Here is a 16515-nt window from a genome sequence, read left to right on the forward strand (position 1 = left end):
TAACACTATCTAGGATAACATTTTATGGAAAAATGTATACGAGGTGTGATTAAAAAAAAAAAAAAAAACTACAGTGAATGCTGCAGCCAAGTGCCATCCAGCAGAAAGGCAGGAATCTTTAATACGGGAAGCGGTGCGTCCAACCTTAGTAACAGTGTGTGACAAGTTTCAACTTGTTCAGTGTAGTCAAGTGGGTGTGACCTATGGTTGAGAGCAGATGTATTTTAAAGTGTGCCGTAAATCATCCTCCATCATGACAATGCTCCGTGTCATACATAGCTTCTGGTATATGACAATTTCTGTCAAATAAAAACATTACGGTGTGTCCTCATCCACCTTATTCACCGGATCTGGCACCCTGCGACTTCTGGCTCTTGCCTAAAATCAAAATGATTCAGGACATCGAGGCAGCCACGACAGTGCAAATAAAGATACTCACAAAAGAGGACTTCCAGAACTGCTTCAGGAAGTGACAAGAACGATGGGATAAGTGAAAATCTTATGTGAATCTTCTTATGTTATGTGAATCTTTCACATAAGTGAAAGATTTGCAAGGTAAGGAGCTGTGCAGTGAGTGCTGGCTGTTCTCAGAAGGCAGCTCTGAACAGAAAGTGCTCTGCCCCTAACTGTGCAGTTCAGCCAACCATTTAACCTTTGCCCTTGTTAGTTTACACAAAGATGAGAAAATAGACCATTTCTAGTTTTCTTCCATCTCCATAATTGCAATGACTTAGTGAGTGAATGGGTGGATATTTGAGTGATTTGGTGAAGGACTGGAATGAGATGTCACTGACTTCTAAAATTCTCAGAGGCCGGTTACCATGTTCCCAAAAAATAAGACCTAACCAAAAAATAAGAGCTAGCATGATCAAAGCAAGGGGGAGTATTTTTGAAGGGGATTAATGGTAATGTGTCTTTTACTGTAATTTTTTAAAATTTAAACATTCACCGTAATTTTTTATCACACTTTGTGTATATACGGTCTGATAATTAAGTTCGCAAACTTGTTGCAATGATGTTGCTAACCTTTTTTGATATCAGAGGGATTATTCATTATAAATTTGTACCAATTGGACAGACAGTTTACCAAGTTTACTATTTGGAAGTGCTAAAAAGGCTGTGTGAAATAGTTAGATGAAAATGACCTGAACTTTTTACCAATTCATGGCTCTTGCATCTCGACAATGCACCAGGTCACATGGAACAGTCTGTGAGGGAGTTTTTAGCTAGTAAACAAACAACTCACCTGATCTGGCCCTCAATGACTTCTTTCTTTACCTGAAGATAAAGGAAATATTGAAAGGAAGACATTTTGATGACATTCAGGACATCAAGGGTAATGGCCAGCTCTGATGGCCATTCCAGAAAAAGTGTTCCAAAGTTGCTTTGAAGGGTGGACTAGGCGCTGGTGTTGGTGCATAGCTTCCCAAGGGGAGTACTTGGAAGGTGACCATAGTGATACTCAACAATGAGGTATGTAGTATTTTTTCTAGGATGAGTTCACGGATTTAATTGTCAGACTTTGTGTGTGTGTGTGTGTGTGTGTGTGTGTGTGTGTGTGTGTGTGTGTAGTCCTCATGCATATAGAGAGAAAATAGACAGGAGGCTCTGTTAAGCAGATTTGTAAATAGGTGAGTGACATATGTGAGTGTGCAACATATGGCAGACATCTAAAGGAGGAAGTAGTCAATGTTATTATAGGAAGGGCAGTGGAAGAGCTTCTCTGTGGAGATGCCGGAGATTAGTCTTGCAAAATGAGAAGAAGATAAAAGTGTTGTGGGAGAAGGGCATTGTTGACCAAGGAGAAAGATTGCATACTAGCTCAGAGAGAAAAACACTTGTATATTCTGGATACGTGCATTAGGGATGGCCGGAATTTGAGGTGCAGGGAAATCATAGCAAGAGATAAGGGAAACATCCTGGAACACAGAGGGCCTCAGGAATATGGACCTTTCCTGTAGACAGTGTGGTTAACATGCTCAACCTTATACCTCTAAAATTAAACTCAGGTAGTAATGTGGAGACCTGATTCGTAGGGGGGACAACCTAAAACATAATAAGGATGCTATTACAGTAATCCAGAGTAATCTAGAAGCCAGAAATGAGCAGTGGAGAGAAAGAGAAGGTAGGTAAGAGAAATGTTACAGAGACAGAATCTCCAGTTTTTCAGTGAGAGAATGGAAGGGTCCAGATTCTGTCTTGTTTGCTAGGTTAATGACAGCACCATTTCTCAAGGTTAGGAATATAGGCAGAAGAGCAGATTTTGGAATAAAGATAATAGCATTTAGCTCTGAAAAGCTATGGAATACTGATGTGGAGACATGTAGTAGGAAATGGATATCTGCTAATGTGTCTCAGGGGACATGCGTAGACTGGATATGTAGATTTGTTAGTTATGTAGATGCCGATTGGAGTCTTGGGGATGGAGATATTCAAGTTTACCATGTAGAGTTGGAAGAAAAATAAGTTGAAGAGCAGAAACTTGCAAACTTGTCAATATTTAAGGAAGAGGTGGAGAAGAGTCTGGTGGGCATGCTCCAGCCCAACATTTCTTAGGGGGATTTCCTAGCAATGTGAGTTTTCAGGGATATTTAGAGGCAGGTAGAGAACTAGACGAGAAAGTTGAGGAAACCAAGGAAAATAGATTTGAGAGCCGAAGGGGTTGATCTTGCGTGTCAAGTACAGCACAGAGGTGGGGAATGACGAGAATTGGACTGGACTGTGTGGGCCTTGCATTTGGGAGATTGCTGTGACCCCTGACAGGGCACTTTCTGAGCAGTGTGGGAGAGGAAGCCTGGTGCAATAAGTGAAAGATTTACAAGGTAAGGAGCTGTGCAGTGAGTGCTGGCTGTTCTCAGAAGGCAGCTCTGAGCAGAAAGTGCTCTGCCCCTAACTGTGCAGTTCAGCCAACCATTTAACCTTTGCCCTTGTTAGTTTACACAAAGATGAGAAAATAGACCATTTCTAGTTTTCTTCCATCTCCATAATTGCAATGACTTAGTGAGTGAATGGGTGGATATTTGAGTGATTTGGTGAAGGACTGGAATGAGATGTCACTGACTTCTAAAATTCTCAGAGGCCGATTACCATGTTCCCAAAAAATAAGACCTAACCGGAAAATAAGAGCTAGCATGATTTTTCAGGATGACCTCCCCTGAACATAAGCCCTAATGCGTCTTTTGCAGCAAACCTTAATATAAGACCTGGTCTTATTTTCTGGGAAAACAAAAATTATAGAGGTTAGTTACATATTGGTGTAGTTTCCAAATTACCCATCCATCTCAATTGAATATCTAGATTAATGAACAGACTCTAATCCAGCATTTCTTAAAACCTGTGCCATGGACACTAGCTCAGCAGAGTGTAATTGGTATTAGATAAAATTTTGAAGAAATGGTTGTTGTCAAATAAATTTTGGAAATAGAGGCTTAAATAAACTCAAATTTATTGTTTTACTACAGAACTTCTCAAGTCCTTTACTATAGTAATATGCATTGTGATTTCCTAACACTTATTGGACCAAAGACTGTTTTTTCTTTTCTTTTTCTTGATTTGCTTTCAGGCACAGCATTTCTCAGGACTAGCATTCTGATAAATGTACTTTAGTAGATGCTGATCTAAACGGTGAAGAAGTAAACTTTATCAAGAAGATGGTCCCCAAATAACATCAATTAAACTATGACTTGTTCATTGTGTATGCTTTTCAATATATTCTTCAAAAGTCTCATTGTTTCTGCAGCAACAGTATTATGAATGCACTGCTTTGTTAGCTCAGCAAGCCAAGAGTGGTAGTTAGTGGGTTAGCACCTCTGTGGCTTAATGATTCCATTCTAAATTGGGATCTCAGCCCAATCCTGAATCTAGTAGCTGAATTCTATCACAGCCAGTGGAGTGATTGCTTTTGCAAACTGCATTCATTTACTCCCTTAATATATGTATGCTATGAAGTGTCTCTTTTGGGAATATGAAGCACAAAGCTAAGACTGTTGCCTCAAAGGGACTGTTTGCAAATCGGAAGCTTAATGTAGTCTACAGGTGAAAAAGGCGTAAGGCTCTGCTCTGGCTTCCTTAGTCTCTGCTGTGGTGCAAGAAGCAGCTGAGACCACAGCTGGAGCTCTTGTTATCTTTCCTTTAAGAACTCTTTTACTCTCAACTCAGTTGCTGCTTTCCATAAGATGCCATGGTCTATTTGTTTTCCATGAAAGAGCTATAATAATCTGTTCCCCAAAATCCATCTCTGTAGGGCCAGCCAGCTCTCCTCACCTCAGCCCCACACAAGAAACACCCACCGAAGCTTGGCTTTGGTTTTCTGAGCATTCTCTCTGATCCCCCTTCCTTCTCATTCTAATGATATTAATTCTCATTTGTGCTCTTTGATCATGTTAGGCATACATTAAAACTATATGACAAACCTCTACATTTTTCCTATGATAAAATCAACCATCAGGTTTCATTTTATAAATTTAGTTTGAATGAAGTTGTTTTAATTGAACTCTCTTATTTTTGCTTTAAAGGAAAGGAATTTGCCATTAAAAAAAAAACAACAACCTCTCATAAAACGATGCTTGTTTTATTTATGAAGTATCTCATTACTTTTATGTCTCTCTGTTCAGAAAAGTTTAGAGTCATTTGTAAAAATGAAGCTTATGTGGGGCGTACCCTCTTCTTTTTTTTTTCTTTCCTTTGTTTTTTTAAACATATTTGTTTGGTCTGAGGATTTTTCCCTGGAAGATCTTACATTAGAATACTCTTTAGTTAATTAAGATTTACTTTTATGTTTATTATAGTAACAAATAAATGGAAACATGTTAAATGTACAAGAGTAGTGGACTAGTTAAATAAATACTACTATCCTGACCATGAGCCTGGTGATGTTTAAAAATCATCAGTGGATTGTAAAAATGATCCTGATATATTAGATGGACAAATTAGCTTCAAAATAATAAGTAAAAATGAGCATAGTTTTGTTAACTCTAAATATGCACATCTAAGCATAGAAGGAAAGGCCATGTGAATACATACAGGAGAACACAGTGGCTGAGAGAATAAAATTTGGACTTAAAGGGAATTTCAGTATAATTCTGTTCTCTCTCTGACTGTTTCTGTGATGTTAGGGAAGTAGGTTTACCTTCTGAAACCTTAGTTTTTTCATATCTAAAAGAGGGTTAAATAATAATGCCTAACTCTGTATGGTGGTTAGTTGGATTAAATTATATGTGCCAAGCTCTTAGCATAAAGCAATTGCTCAGTAGTGGTGGATATTATTACTGTTTTTTAATTTACCAAAATGTTAACAATGGTTATATCTAGGTGAGGGGGGTCTTGCTATTTACTATATTTTTATGTTTCTACCAAAACGTATAATATGTACAATGTAAGTGGATATGTGTTTAATATAGTATACATTGAATTACATAAAATGTATCTGAAAAAACATGTATCCTTACATGATATATATTCCTATCTTTTGCTTCCTGTCCCTAAACAAGTTTTATTTCTAATAAACATTGATTCACTTTCATTTGATTCAAATGAGATAAGAAGGCAAATAGTTCTCTTTGGCACAAAGAACATGTGACTCTGAGGAGTACTCCCGTGGAATGCAACTGGTCAGCATCGTACTGACGCTTGCACCCAAATGTTCTAATTCTAAGTTCACTCTTAATTCTCCAAAACTAACAGAAGAAATATACAAGTCTACCTTTCTTGGAACATGATGCAAAACAAAATCAACTAAGTATTACAAATAATGAAGAGGTTCCTGGATTCAAGGATTACTTTACTATTTTCTCTATTTTTCCCTTCTAGCTTTGATTTTGTATCTCAGGTAAACCATCTCCTAGCTTCTAGTACATGTTTAGATTTTAACTGCTTCAGCTAGATTGCAAACACCACTATATGTATTGGACGTGTGGGTTGTATAATAGCAATATAGTTTATTAGCATGTTTTGAGAGTGAGAATTGATTTAAGTTTCTTTATAATGTTTCAGAAACTCCGGTGAAACCTTGGAAGCTTTTTTAATCTTAGTAGATTACTTAAGATTCTGAGGTCAATGAAAAGCTTTCTTGTACCTTCTAGACAGAAAATGACTATTCTTTAATTTAAATCATTAAGAAGATTCAACCGTACTTTAAGATAGTACATTTAAGATAGAAATATAAAAACAACTAAATGTTCTCCCCCTCTTTTTCCCTCCATAGCTTAAAGGGAGCCGACGCTGGCAATGGGATCAGAGTGTTTGTACCTGACATCGGGATGTTCATTGCTAGTCTGGCCATCTGGCTCGTCTGTAGAAACATTGTTCAGAAACCAGTGACAGAAGAAGCAGCACAGTATAACCTGGAGTTTGAGAATGAAGAATTGGTAAATGTGACTTCATGCATCTTCTTTTGATTTCTGGGGGCCTTGTCCCTTAATAGGTATGGAAGTGTAATAGTAATAGCTAACTACGCATAGTGCTATATGCTTTACTGTGCTTGGCTTAAATTCGTGTAGTCCTGATGGGTGGGCATTCTCATCTACACCGTGGCCATGAGGAGACAAGTTCAAGGTACCTGAGTGCCGCCCTCCTCCATAAGGCATTCATCCTGTATGGCCAGGACTTGCCCCAGTGTCCTTTGCACTATCCCAAACTATCATCTAATATTGTCTCAGGTGGTTAACCTTTTAAATTCATAGTATTATGGTCTGTTGGTCTAGATACCTTAGTTATTGCAAAATGTTTAGAGAAGTGGTAATACCTGGCAGTTTTAGAAGAAAAAATTAATTTCACCTTGAAGGGAAGCCTTCTGGTCTATGTACCTTGTTCTTCAGAGTGGAATCGTGTTAACTCAGCATGATTTGATCAGTTATTTTAAAGTGCTCCAGAAAAAATATATACATTTGAAAAAGTATAAGAATTGAAAAAAGGTTAAAAATATTGAGTATGCTAATTTTTAGCTTTTTTTTCCCTTTTTTATGGGGAAGAGTTTCAGGACTAGCTGTTGGATCAGGGAATGTGTCAGATTTCACTCCTTGGTGAATGGGAGCTTATCAGAGAACTGGTCACACTGTCTCGCAACCTGCTTCAGAACTCTGCTATGTTCTAATAACTGTACTTTGTTATGTGAGTCTAGGTGATATTGATTTAAAAAGTAATTGATTTAGTAATTGAAAGATGAAATTTACAAAGAAAAAAGTTACCAATAAGACTTATTTTGGACATTTGACACAAGACACAACTACCAAATATTTTCATTCATAAGCTTTGGCAAGAAACTAAACTTGTAAAACTGAAGTTTTAAAACTTATATTAAGAGTGGTAACCACAAAGACATCAAAGGAAGAATATTTTCAGTTACGAAAAATGACTTATGTGCTTTACAAATAAGCAGCAAATTGCTTTGTATACTAATTAAAAACAAAACAATAAAGAAAGAGGATATAATTCAATAAACCCTAAGCAAACTAAGAAGATGTTAGTCCCTAAAATCCTTTTGAGTAAAGATATGCAATCGCATTGCATATAAATATTCTGCTATTTTTTATCTGTTTGGTTATTAGGTTTTATTTGGTGTTTTGTTATCTCAAATTGCTTTTGTGTTGCCTACTAATGGCCTTCCCATTACTGTTCTGGGTATGCGAAATATCCACAGATTTCTAAAGAATTATTTCTTAATCAAAATAATGGAGGAATATTTAGTCAAGTGACTCTATAAACACAATTTGTCTTCGTAGATTACAAAATTGATATTAACAGATAGATCATCCTATAAAAAGACAAATAATTCCAATCCACCTTTTAATAATCCAGTACGAAGAACTGCATATTAGCCTTCTAAAGACTTACTCTTCTTTCATGAGTATTTTATTGATAGCAATCAGATAATGTCCTTAATGCTGTATAATATTAAAATAGTTCACTATTAACTAAACTTTTTCTTTTTGAACGGCCCATTTTAATCTTCATTCTTTAGTAATCATTTCGTGCATTTTATACCTCAATAAAGTCTCAAACTGTGCTCTGATTTTTACCCTTACTGTCATTTGGGGCTGTTTCATTAAGAAACACAACGTTGGATCAATGGACATGCACTGGCCCAAGTAGCAACCGTCTTTCAAGTCCTGGCTTGGCCACCTACCAGCTATATGACCTAAGCGGTCAGAAATTCACACTGAATCAGTGTTCTCCAAACTTTGCTGCACATTACAATCATCTGGAGAGCTTCTAAATATTCCAACCACCAGATCACACCCATGTTAATGACATTAGAATGTCTGGGGTTGGGAGCGAACGTGCACCAAAGTTTGGGAAATGTGGCACCACTTTATTAGATTATCTGAGGTCCGGTCAATTCTAGAATTCTGTTTCTGTGGCTTATATGAGTCAAGGTATTCAGTAAAAAGAAAAAATTCAACAGGAAGAAATTAGGGAATTAATGGGAAAACCTGAACTTGTTTAAGGACTGCAAAGTAGAGAGAAGCCTGCAGTTGAAGTCTGCAAGCAGGAAGGAGCCTCTTTTGAGGAGTGAATTGCTAAAGTAGTTTTACTTGTGTCCTACTTTGACCATTTCTGCCAGAAAACAAAAAGTAAGAACAGATGTTTTAAGAACAAAAAATACATTCTAGACAGCAACTGTCCAATAGAGGAGAGACTGATCACCATACTATGTGGAATTTGCACTGGAGTATATAAGAAGGAAACACAAGACTCCATTATTTTCTTCTCTTGCTTAGGGTAATCAGGGACCTGTTTGATAGATCTGTAGGGTGGGAAGAGATATAACAATGGTTGTAAGAGGGCTTAATTAAAAAGCAAACCAAATGCGTTCTGGCATAGATTGGTAGGACACATAATATTGTTGAAAGCAATCCATACATGTGTTTATCCTATTAGACGGCAAGTGATCCATCAACCAGCTCAATGAATAAAAACTATAAATTCCTCTAGACAAAAGAAGAAATAAATGCAAATTAAAACATTGTGGGAGTTTATTACATGCCAGTCAACTGGTATGGAAGTGAATGATATCTTTTGAAAGCAGTTTATAAGAATGATACAAAGACCGGATAACATAATAGAGATGCATTTATCTGGAAAAAGAATATTCTGCTATCTTTAAGGCAAATGTTAAAAAGGTATTTGGTGTAAAAAACGAATTATAGCAAGGTAGCAACTAACCACATCTTGCATTCAAGTCTACAAACTATATACTTGTCAGTGTCCTAAAAATAGATAAAACTATGAAAGTGCTTTTTTTTTATTGTTGTCTTTAGAATTTTTTTCTTTCTTTATTAAATTTATTGGGGTGACATTGGTTAATAAAATTATATGGGTTTCAAGTGTACAATTCTATAATACATCATCTATATATTGCATTGTATGCTCACTACCCAAAGTCAATTCTCCTTCCATCACCATAAATTTTATTATCTATATTTAGATTTGAATTTTTCTTTTATGGTATTTACAGCTTTGAAAATCATCTGGTTTAAATAATGATTTCCAAAAATTGTCCAAGTTCAGTGAAAGTAAGGCTCTCCAGACTTAGGAAATTTTTCATTATTTATAAAGGCAAGCTTGTTTTTCTATTATCCTCATATCATAGGTGAAGGGAAAGGATCGTTATTGCAAGTTGAGTGGACTATGATATCAGACTGGGAAGGTACCTAAATGGTGGCTGTGTGATGTTGAGAAAATTATTTCTCTTTCTCCTTCTGCAAAGTGGAGATAATAACTATATTGCATAGTTGTGAATACTGAATGAAATGTCAAAAACACCAAGCTCGTTGCCTGCTCATTTGGATTGCTTAATAAAATGCTATGTGCTCCTCATTTTGCTCTTGTCCAGTTTGAGAGGCAGTAGAACAATTTTTAAAATTTCAAATTCACGGTCCTCTTAGGGTGATAGAAAGTTAAATTGGATGGTGTGTTTGAGGCCAGACCACTCAGAAAAATAATCCTTTCTGTACCATTCATAACAGACCATCATGAATGAATTCCAAAGCTTCTAATAAAACAGAACTGTCTTCAAGGACAAATGCTCTTTTGCCACAGTGTAGGAAAACCTACAGTGACCATGGAAGGCTAAATGCTAGGTTGTAGTTAAGGTCACTGACCTGGTGAAGAAGAGATTCAAAGCTATTGCAGGGACTAATTCTCAAATCATGTTTCCTTCCTGATTTCACTCAATTCTCAAAGATTTCACTCAATTCTCAAAGACTTATGGTACCTCTCTCCCAGTTGAAATTTGTTTGAGTATCTGTGCCCCATATATTATTAATCACATTGTTTAATGATAGAAATAAGAGGAATGGATACTATAAACATTACTTATTTGGGGCTTTGAAAATACTTCACATCATTATGAGGAGGTTGATTTCCCTGTCGGTTAAATTTGTTTTGGCCTAATTTAGACATTAATTGGTATTCTCTTAGCGTATTCCGCCTACCAGGTGGCCCAGGAGGAGCAGGCTGGTGTGTGAATCTCCTGAGGTGAATCCACAAGGAAATATTTGTTACATGTGAACAATCTGGTTTGAGTCTGCAAAGGATAGAAGTACACAGCCAAAATAAACAGGGGAATTTATTTTATTTTGAAGGCCCCGACATATTTCCTGCTGCTTATAAATCCTGGCGTTTGCACATTAGATTGTTTGGTTTTGGAGGATCCTCTGAAAGAATAGTGTTTACTGGTATTGTTTCTCCTTTCATTTATCTCAGTGGAGAAATGGCAGGATTAATCCACTGGAGCCTGGGAGAATTCTTTTTTAAATCCAGCATTGTTTTAAAGTAGCAACTAATCCCTGGAGAGGACACTTGAGTCTTCCCTAATCTTCATGGACTGGATGATAAGACTCAAGTTTGCTGTTTTAAAGGGCATCACAAATCCAAGGCCCCCCCTAAAGCCCCCCTGCCGCAGTGAGGAGGAGACTAGCAGTGTGTGGGACACTGCCTCGCTATTGGGTTTTATGGAGAGCAGCCCTCAGTAAGGGGACCAACTCCTCAAGGGCCATAAAAGGTTCTTTCTCAACTGACACATCTGTGGTCTTATTGGTTTGTACATTTTAATTCAGAAGCAGATTGATAAATCAGAGCTGGGAGAAATATTCCTATTCTTAAATCTTTTAAAAAATGAGTTAGACTATGAAAATTGTATGGGAAAGAGTTACATGCGCAATGAAACACTATGTAATTTCACCAAACTGATATTATCTTGTATATTTCTATACTTCCAACTCTTTCTAGCCATTTAATGAGACTTCAGGCCTTATGTTTTTGAAGCAAATGGTATTTTGATATATTAAACCAAATTTTATGATAAATGTTTATTCAAATAGGAATTTTAGGCATGACTTAGTCTGCTTAAAGAGGCATCTTCTAAGTAGTCTGATAAATCAAATATGAAAGATAAAAAAGGGTATTTCAGTATAAGTCATCCACCAGCTGTTAAAAATTCAGGGATACAACATTTAAGTCCTGTTAATAAATTTGGAAATTTATTCTGAACCTCAAAAACTGCACTGTCCTTTCTAATATGTAAAGCCCATTAGGTTACTGTGGCGTCTACATTCTGTCACACATGATGACCAACTGGGCTGTGCTTCAAGTTTCAGTTTTCAGGTTCAAGTTACTTTTTTTTTTTTTTTTAAAGAAACAAAGAATGGGAGAAATCAACCTTTTAATTGTCACCTTTGAATTATGCATTCACCATTTGCTCAGTTCTCACCTGAGATTTAGTCCATAGTCACCTGCTTTAAATTTTCTAGATCCTGTTCTTTCAAGCACAAAGACATAATCATCTGAACCGTTCATAATGGTAAGCTTCACGGCTGCCCAGTTGCCCTACAAGTCTTGCTCTCACGTCACTCTCAGAAATTGGGCAAGAACTTACAGTCATATGTCCCTCAAAATGCAACACATTCTGCCTTTGTTGGGTTAAACCCATTCACAATTTACGTGCAGCTTTTAATGTTAGTCATTTTAGATGCCATTAATTTAAATAAAGGAAAGTTTCTAATTGGAAGAAATTATTGGCCTATAGTCTTCCAGAAAGCTTTAGGAAAGCTTCAGTATTACAGTATGAGTGTCACGATGAGTATTTATCAGAGACTAGTTAGCTTTGGGTCCATGTCTAACTTTATCCCTCATGTGTCTTCCAGCTGTATCTCACTGGACACAAGTTGGGAGCGTGGATTCGCACTCCTCCTTTCCTCTGATAACACACACCTGAGGAGCGTGCCCGTGTGACAGTCAGTCAAAGGCATTATTGTCACATAGAAAGGCAGGGATGTTATTATGAACCATATATAAGTTGAGTGAACTTTGCATAGTCTGGACTTGAATATGTGACTGATAGTAAAAATAATTAAAGAATAAGCAAGTAGGAAGTCAGCTCAAACAAATATCTTTAAACTATTAAAATAAAACTTTTACATCTCCATTTCTGTCTCACCCATTTGGTAATTTATTTAACAGTGTGTGCCTATTCTCTGCTTCTTTTAAGGAATCAAAGCTCTGAAGTAGTCTTTTACCTTTAACAATATTTCTACATCAAAGTTTTTAGAAATTCTCAGAATATTTTGTTCTGTCCTTGGAATATTGGACAAGCAATTCTGTGCATTTGAATTGCAAATAGAAGCAAAGCACCCACGTGGGAAACTTGTTTGGGGAAACTACAGAGCCTTATGTCCCTTCAATGGGAGTAGAATAGTCAGGTAGATGCTGAGACGGCAGGACCCAGTCTGCCTCACTCCCTGCCACCTGCTCTACGTCTGGAGGGTCTGCATTGCCCACAGAAACTTGAGTCACTCCTTTGAAGGTGGTTGTGCCTTCCATCCTTTGTTAAACTGAAAATACCCCTGAGATAGAATTGTTGCCAACTTAATGTCAATTAGCTCCCCATGTTTCTTTCAAAATATCGATCATGTATTTGGGGGCAGAAGGTGCAGCTCCCATGTCTACCTCCTCCCATCCTTCCTACTGACTCCTCTTCCAAGTTAACAGAAACACTGGCCACCCAGGTGCTGGAGCCAGAAGCCCTGGTACAATGCTTGAGTCCTTGGGTCCCTTGTCCATTACCATCAACAGGTCCTGTGAGTACTATGTTCAGATTTTGTCTGAAATTGGTCTGCTTTTCTCCATCACTGTTGCCACAGTCCTCATCCCAGCAACCACTGCCTCTCAACCAGATGCAGAAATAAGACTCCCAACTTCCAGCTTCTGTTTCTACCATGTCCCTCCAATACCTTCCATGGCGTCTGGCTTATTCCTGTAAAATCATAAATTATGCCACTTCCCTACATAAAATACTTCATTAGATTCCCATTAAACAAGAATAAAATTCAGGTTCCTAACTCTGACAGCCATATTTCTCTACAGTCTGGCCACTTTCTGCCTTTGCAGCCTCACCCCGCAGTCTTTCCCACTCCCTCTCGATGCCATGGCCAACTTCCCTCCTCTCTGTGCCCAGAACCGACAAGCTCTTTCTCCTTCTGTCGTCAGTTCACTCCCTGCTCATTGTATAGCTGGTACCTCCTTCATCCCCAGGCCACTTCCTTCCCACAGAGGCCTTCGCTGAGTACCCTCCCAAATGAAGCCTCCAAGATTGTTCCCTCTCGCTGTACCCACTCTGTTATATTTATAACACCTCTCACAATCTCTAATTATTCTACACAGTGTTTAGTTTTGTTGTTTACTGTCTGTACCCATCACCAGACTATAAATTCATGGTGGAAAGGATTGCATCTGTTTTGTCTTCCCTTGCAGCAAATCTTAAAGTAGCAAAGCAATACTCATATACTTATCAAGTTAATCGGTTGAGCACCGAGTGATTCACATGGAGGCTTGTACAAAGCAATCCAAAGTATAGAACGAAAGCAACAAAGCAGAAGGGTCAGCCTTGGGCCAGGATTGCCTGCAGAAAGTTGCCTCTCCCCAAAACTCTCAGAGGATTTACAGGGTCAGGGTGTACCCACGCTGTCTTTTGTTTGTTTGTTTGTTTGTTTGTTTCAGGTGTACAAAACAATGTAATAGTTAGACATGTATCATTTTCACCCTTCACAAAGTGATAACCCCCTACCCCCAATCCACTAATCCTCTGACATTGCATACAGCCGTTACATTTCCACTGTCTCTATTCCTTATGCTGTAGTCCACGTCTTGTGACTCTCTCTCTCTCTCTCTCTCTCTCTCTCTCTCTCTCTATATATATATATATATATATATATATATAAAATTATAGTTGACATTCATTATTGTTCAGCTTCAGCTTCAGGTGTACAGTGCAGTTATCAGGCATCTACACTGTCCCTGGGGTGGTCTCCCTAATAAGACAAGTGTCCATCGGATACCCTACAAAATCTTTACAACCTTGTTGATTACATTCCCCAAACTGTCTTTCGTGTCCCCGTGGCAATGTTGTGGTTTCCAATTTAGGCTTTCTAATCCCCTCACCTTCTCCCTCATCCCACCCGCCCTCCCATCTAGCAACGCTCAGTTTCTCCTGTATATCTCTGAGACTTTCTGATTAGTTCGTTCATTTATGCTATTCTTTAGATTCCACATATAAGTGAGATCATATGGTATTGGTCTTTCTCTGTCTGACTCACACTGTCTTGATTGATCTCTCCTTGCTATGACTGCAGAGGAGGAGGCCGATTTATCTATGGGCATGCCTATTTATTCAGTACCTGCTATGTGCCAAGATGGTCAAAAAGTACTACCTAACAAGGACTTTTTTTATTTTCTTACTTTGCTTTCCAGACCTTTGTCCTTTTTGTCATCACATTGGCTTGACAATACCTGGAATAGGGCATTCCAAACCCCTGTAGTCAGCTGCAATCCCTTTTTCCTCTCAATGTTCTCAGGAACTTATATTCTCATTTTAGAAAATTATATATACCTGGTTTATTGCCTTGGAGTGACCTCAGCACCTCTGGGATCCCATGGCAGATATCTGCATTTGTATCCCACCCTGTACCTGGCATGGGGCTCAGAGCAGGCTCAGGCTCCTAAAGAAATCCTGAGTGGAGGGAGGAGCAGGAGCGGATGGATGGCGAAGGAATGCTGTGGGTTCCACAGCAGCTACAGCACTGCTCAGCCTTTCGACATTTTAATGAAAGATGTGCCTTCTTCTTTGTATCTTAGTTCATCACAGGTAATGATATGGGTCCTGAATTTTGGGGGAAATTTTTGAGCAACAGGAAGGGTTTGCCCTCAAAATGCTGCTTTTGTCATCACTCTAGGAATTCTTTATTTCTAGAGGGAGCACCGTGGTGTGTTAGTCAGAAGAGCTAAAACTTAGCTGGTTTTTACAAGAGAAAAGAGTCAGTAATAATCTCTGCAAACAAAGACAAACTTTGGGTAGATGATATAGGGGTGTGTTTGGGTGTGTGTGTGTGTGTGTGTGTGTGTGTGTGTGTGTGTATGCTGATTTGGTTTTATGCTGTTCCATTAAATGATTTTTTAAAAATAAATCTCAAAGAAAAAAGACTTTAAAATAAATGGTCAATCCAGTTGATCTAATCTCCATTATTGTTCATTTCCCTTTCAAATGATGTTCAGATGATTCCTAAAGACTGTTGCAATCTCTGACTTGGTGATTTGATGTGGGAAGTTTTTAAAGGTTCTGATGCAGGGGGCCCATCCCAGACCTAGTAAATCAGAATCACTGGGAGGCAGCAGCATGTGTGTAGTGGTACTACCGTCGGACTTTTTTTTTAAGCTCCACAAACCCTGCAGTCCTGGCTAACCTAACCAGTCACTGTCTGCTAATTCAGTTTGTCTTTACCTGTCCTTTATTAACTTTCATTACTCTGTAGAAGGTGGTTGAGAACATACATCTCCATACTCACTTTTCCAAATGAAACGGGACTATTTAAACTGCTCTTAAAAGTTTGGAAAAATTCTTCCTAAAACAAGTGTAGCAACAGAATAAAATATTTGCTTTATCTGTACAACGCTAGCATGTTAGGCTTACATAACATACCTGACACCACAGAAACAAGTCTCTCTTCTTCTCCCTGACTGCTTGCTCCACGGGGACACCGTGGATGGCATTTATCTTCTGCAGTGAGTCACAGCACTTGCCTTTTCCTGCCTTGGGCTCTTCTGTTGAGATGAACCCATTCTGTTAAGATAAATCGTTAACATTTAATAATAAACAATGAATAAACAACTCATGAAAAATGTATTTTAGAAAAAATGCTCATTTTGCCTCCCAGATCTTTGGACTCACTATTTGTGACTTGGATACACGCCCATTGAAATGTTTCTAATGGCTTGATTTTAACCACAAAGAGGAAAATAGACTCAGCTACATGCAAAGCTCTGGTCTAACATCTGAAGGCTGACTGAAACCTAAAGGGGCTTCACAGATAAATCACTGCGATATATTTGTCATTTAAGGGAGTCTGCCTAAGATACGACGTGTCAGACAACATATTGCAGATTTTGCCTCGTCAGCTGAATGTAGATTCAGTGGCTCAGTGGTGGCAGTTGTCATCCAGTGTGTGGGTTCTAGGCGAGCTGCCT

At 38.1% G+C, this 16515-nt stretch overlaps 1 protein-coding gene across 1 annotated transcript in view; it reads left to right on the forward strand.

The window, feature by feature from the left end:
• PIEZO2 (piezo type mechanosensitive ion channel component 2) overlaps window positions 1-16515 on the forward strand; it is a 430456-nt gene that overhangs the window by 246215 nt on the left and 167726 nt on the right. The window contains exon 5 of the mRNA XM_033087551.1: window positions 6203-6365. Within this exon, the coding sequence (XP_032943442.1) occupies window positions 6203-6365 (163 nt within the window). The remainder of the gene's footprint in view (window positions 1-6202; window positions 6366-16515) is intronic.

The sequence above is a fragment of the Rhinolophus ferrumequinum genome, chromosome 19 (genome assembly GCF_004115265.2).
Source record: "Rhinolophus ferrumequinum isolate MPI-CBG mRhiFer1 chromosome 19, mRhiFer1_v1.p, whole genome shotgun sequence".
NCBI classification, from domain to species: Eukaryota; Metazoa; Chordata; class Mammalia; order Chiroptera; family Rhinolophidae; genus Rhinolophus; species Rhinolophus ferrumequinum.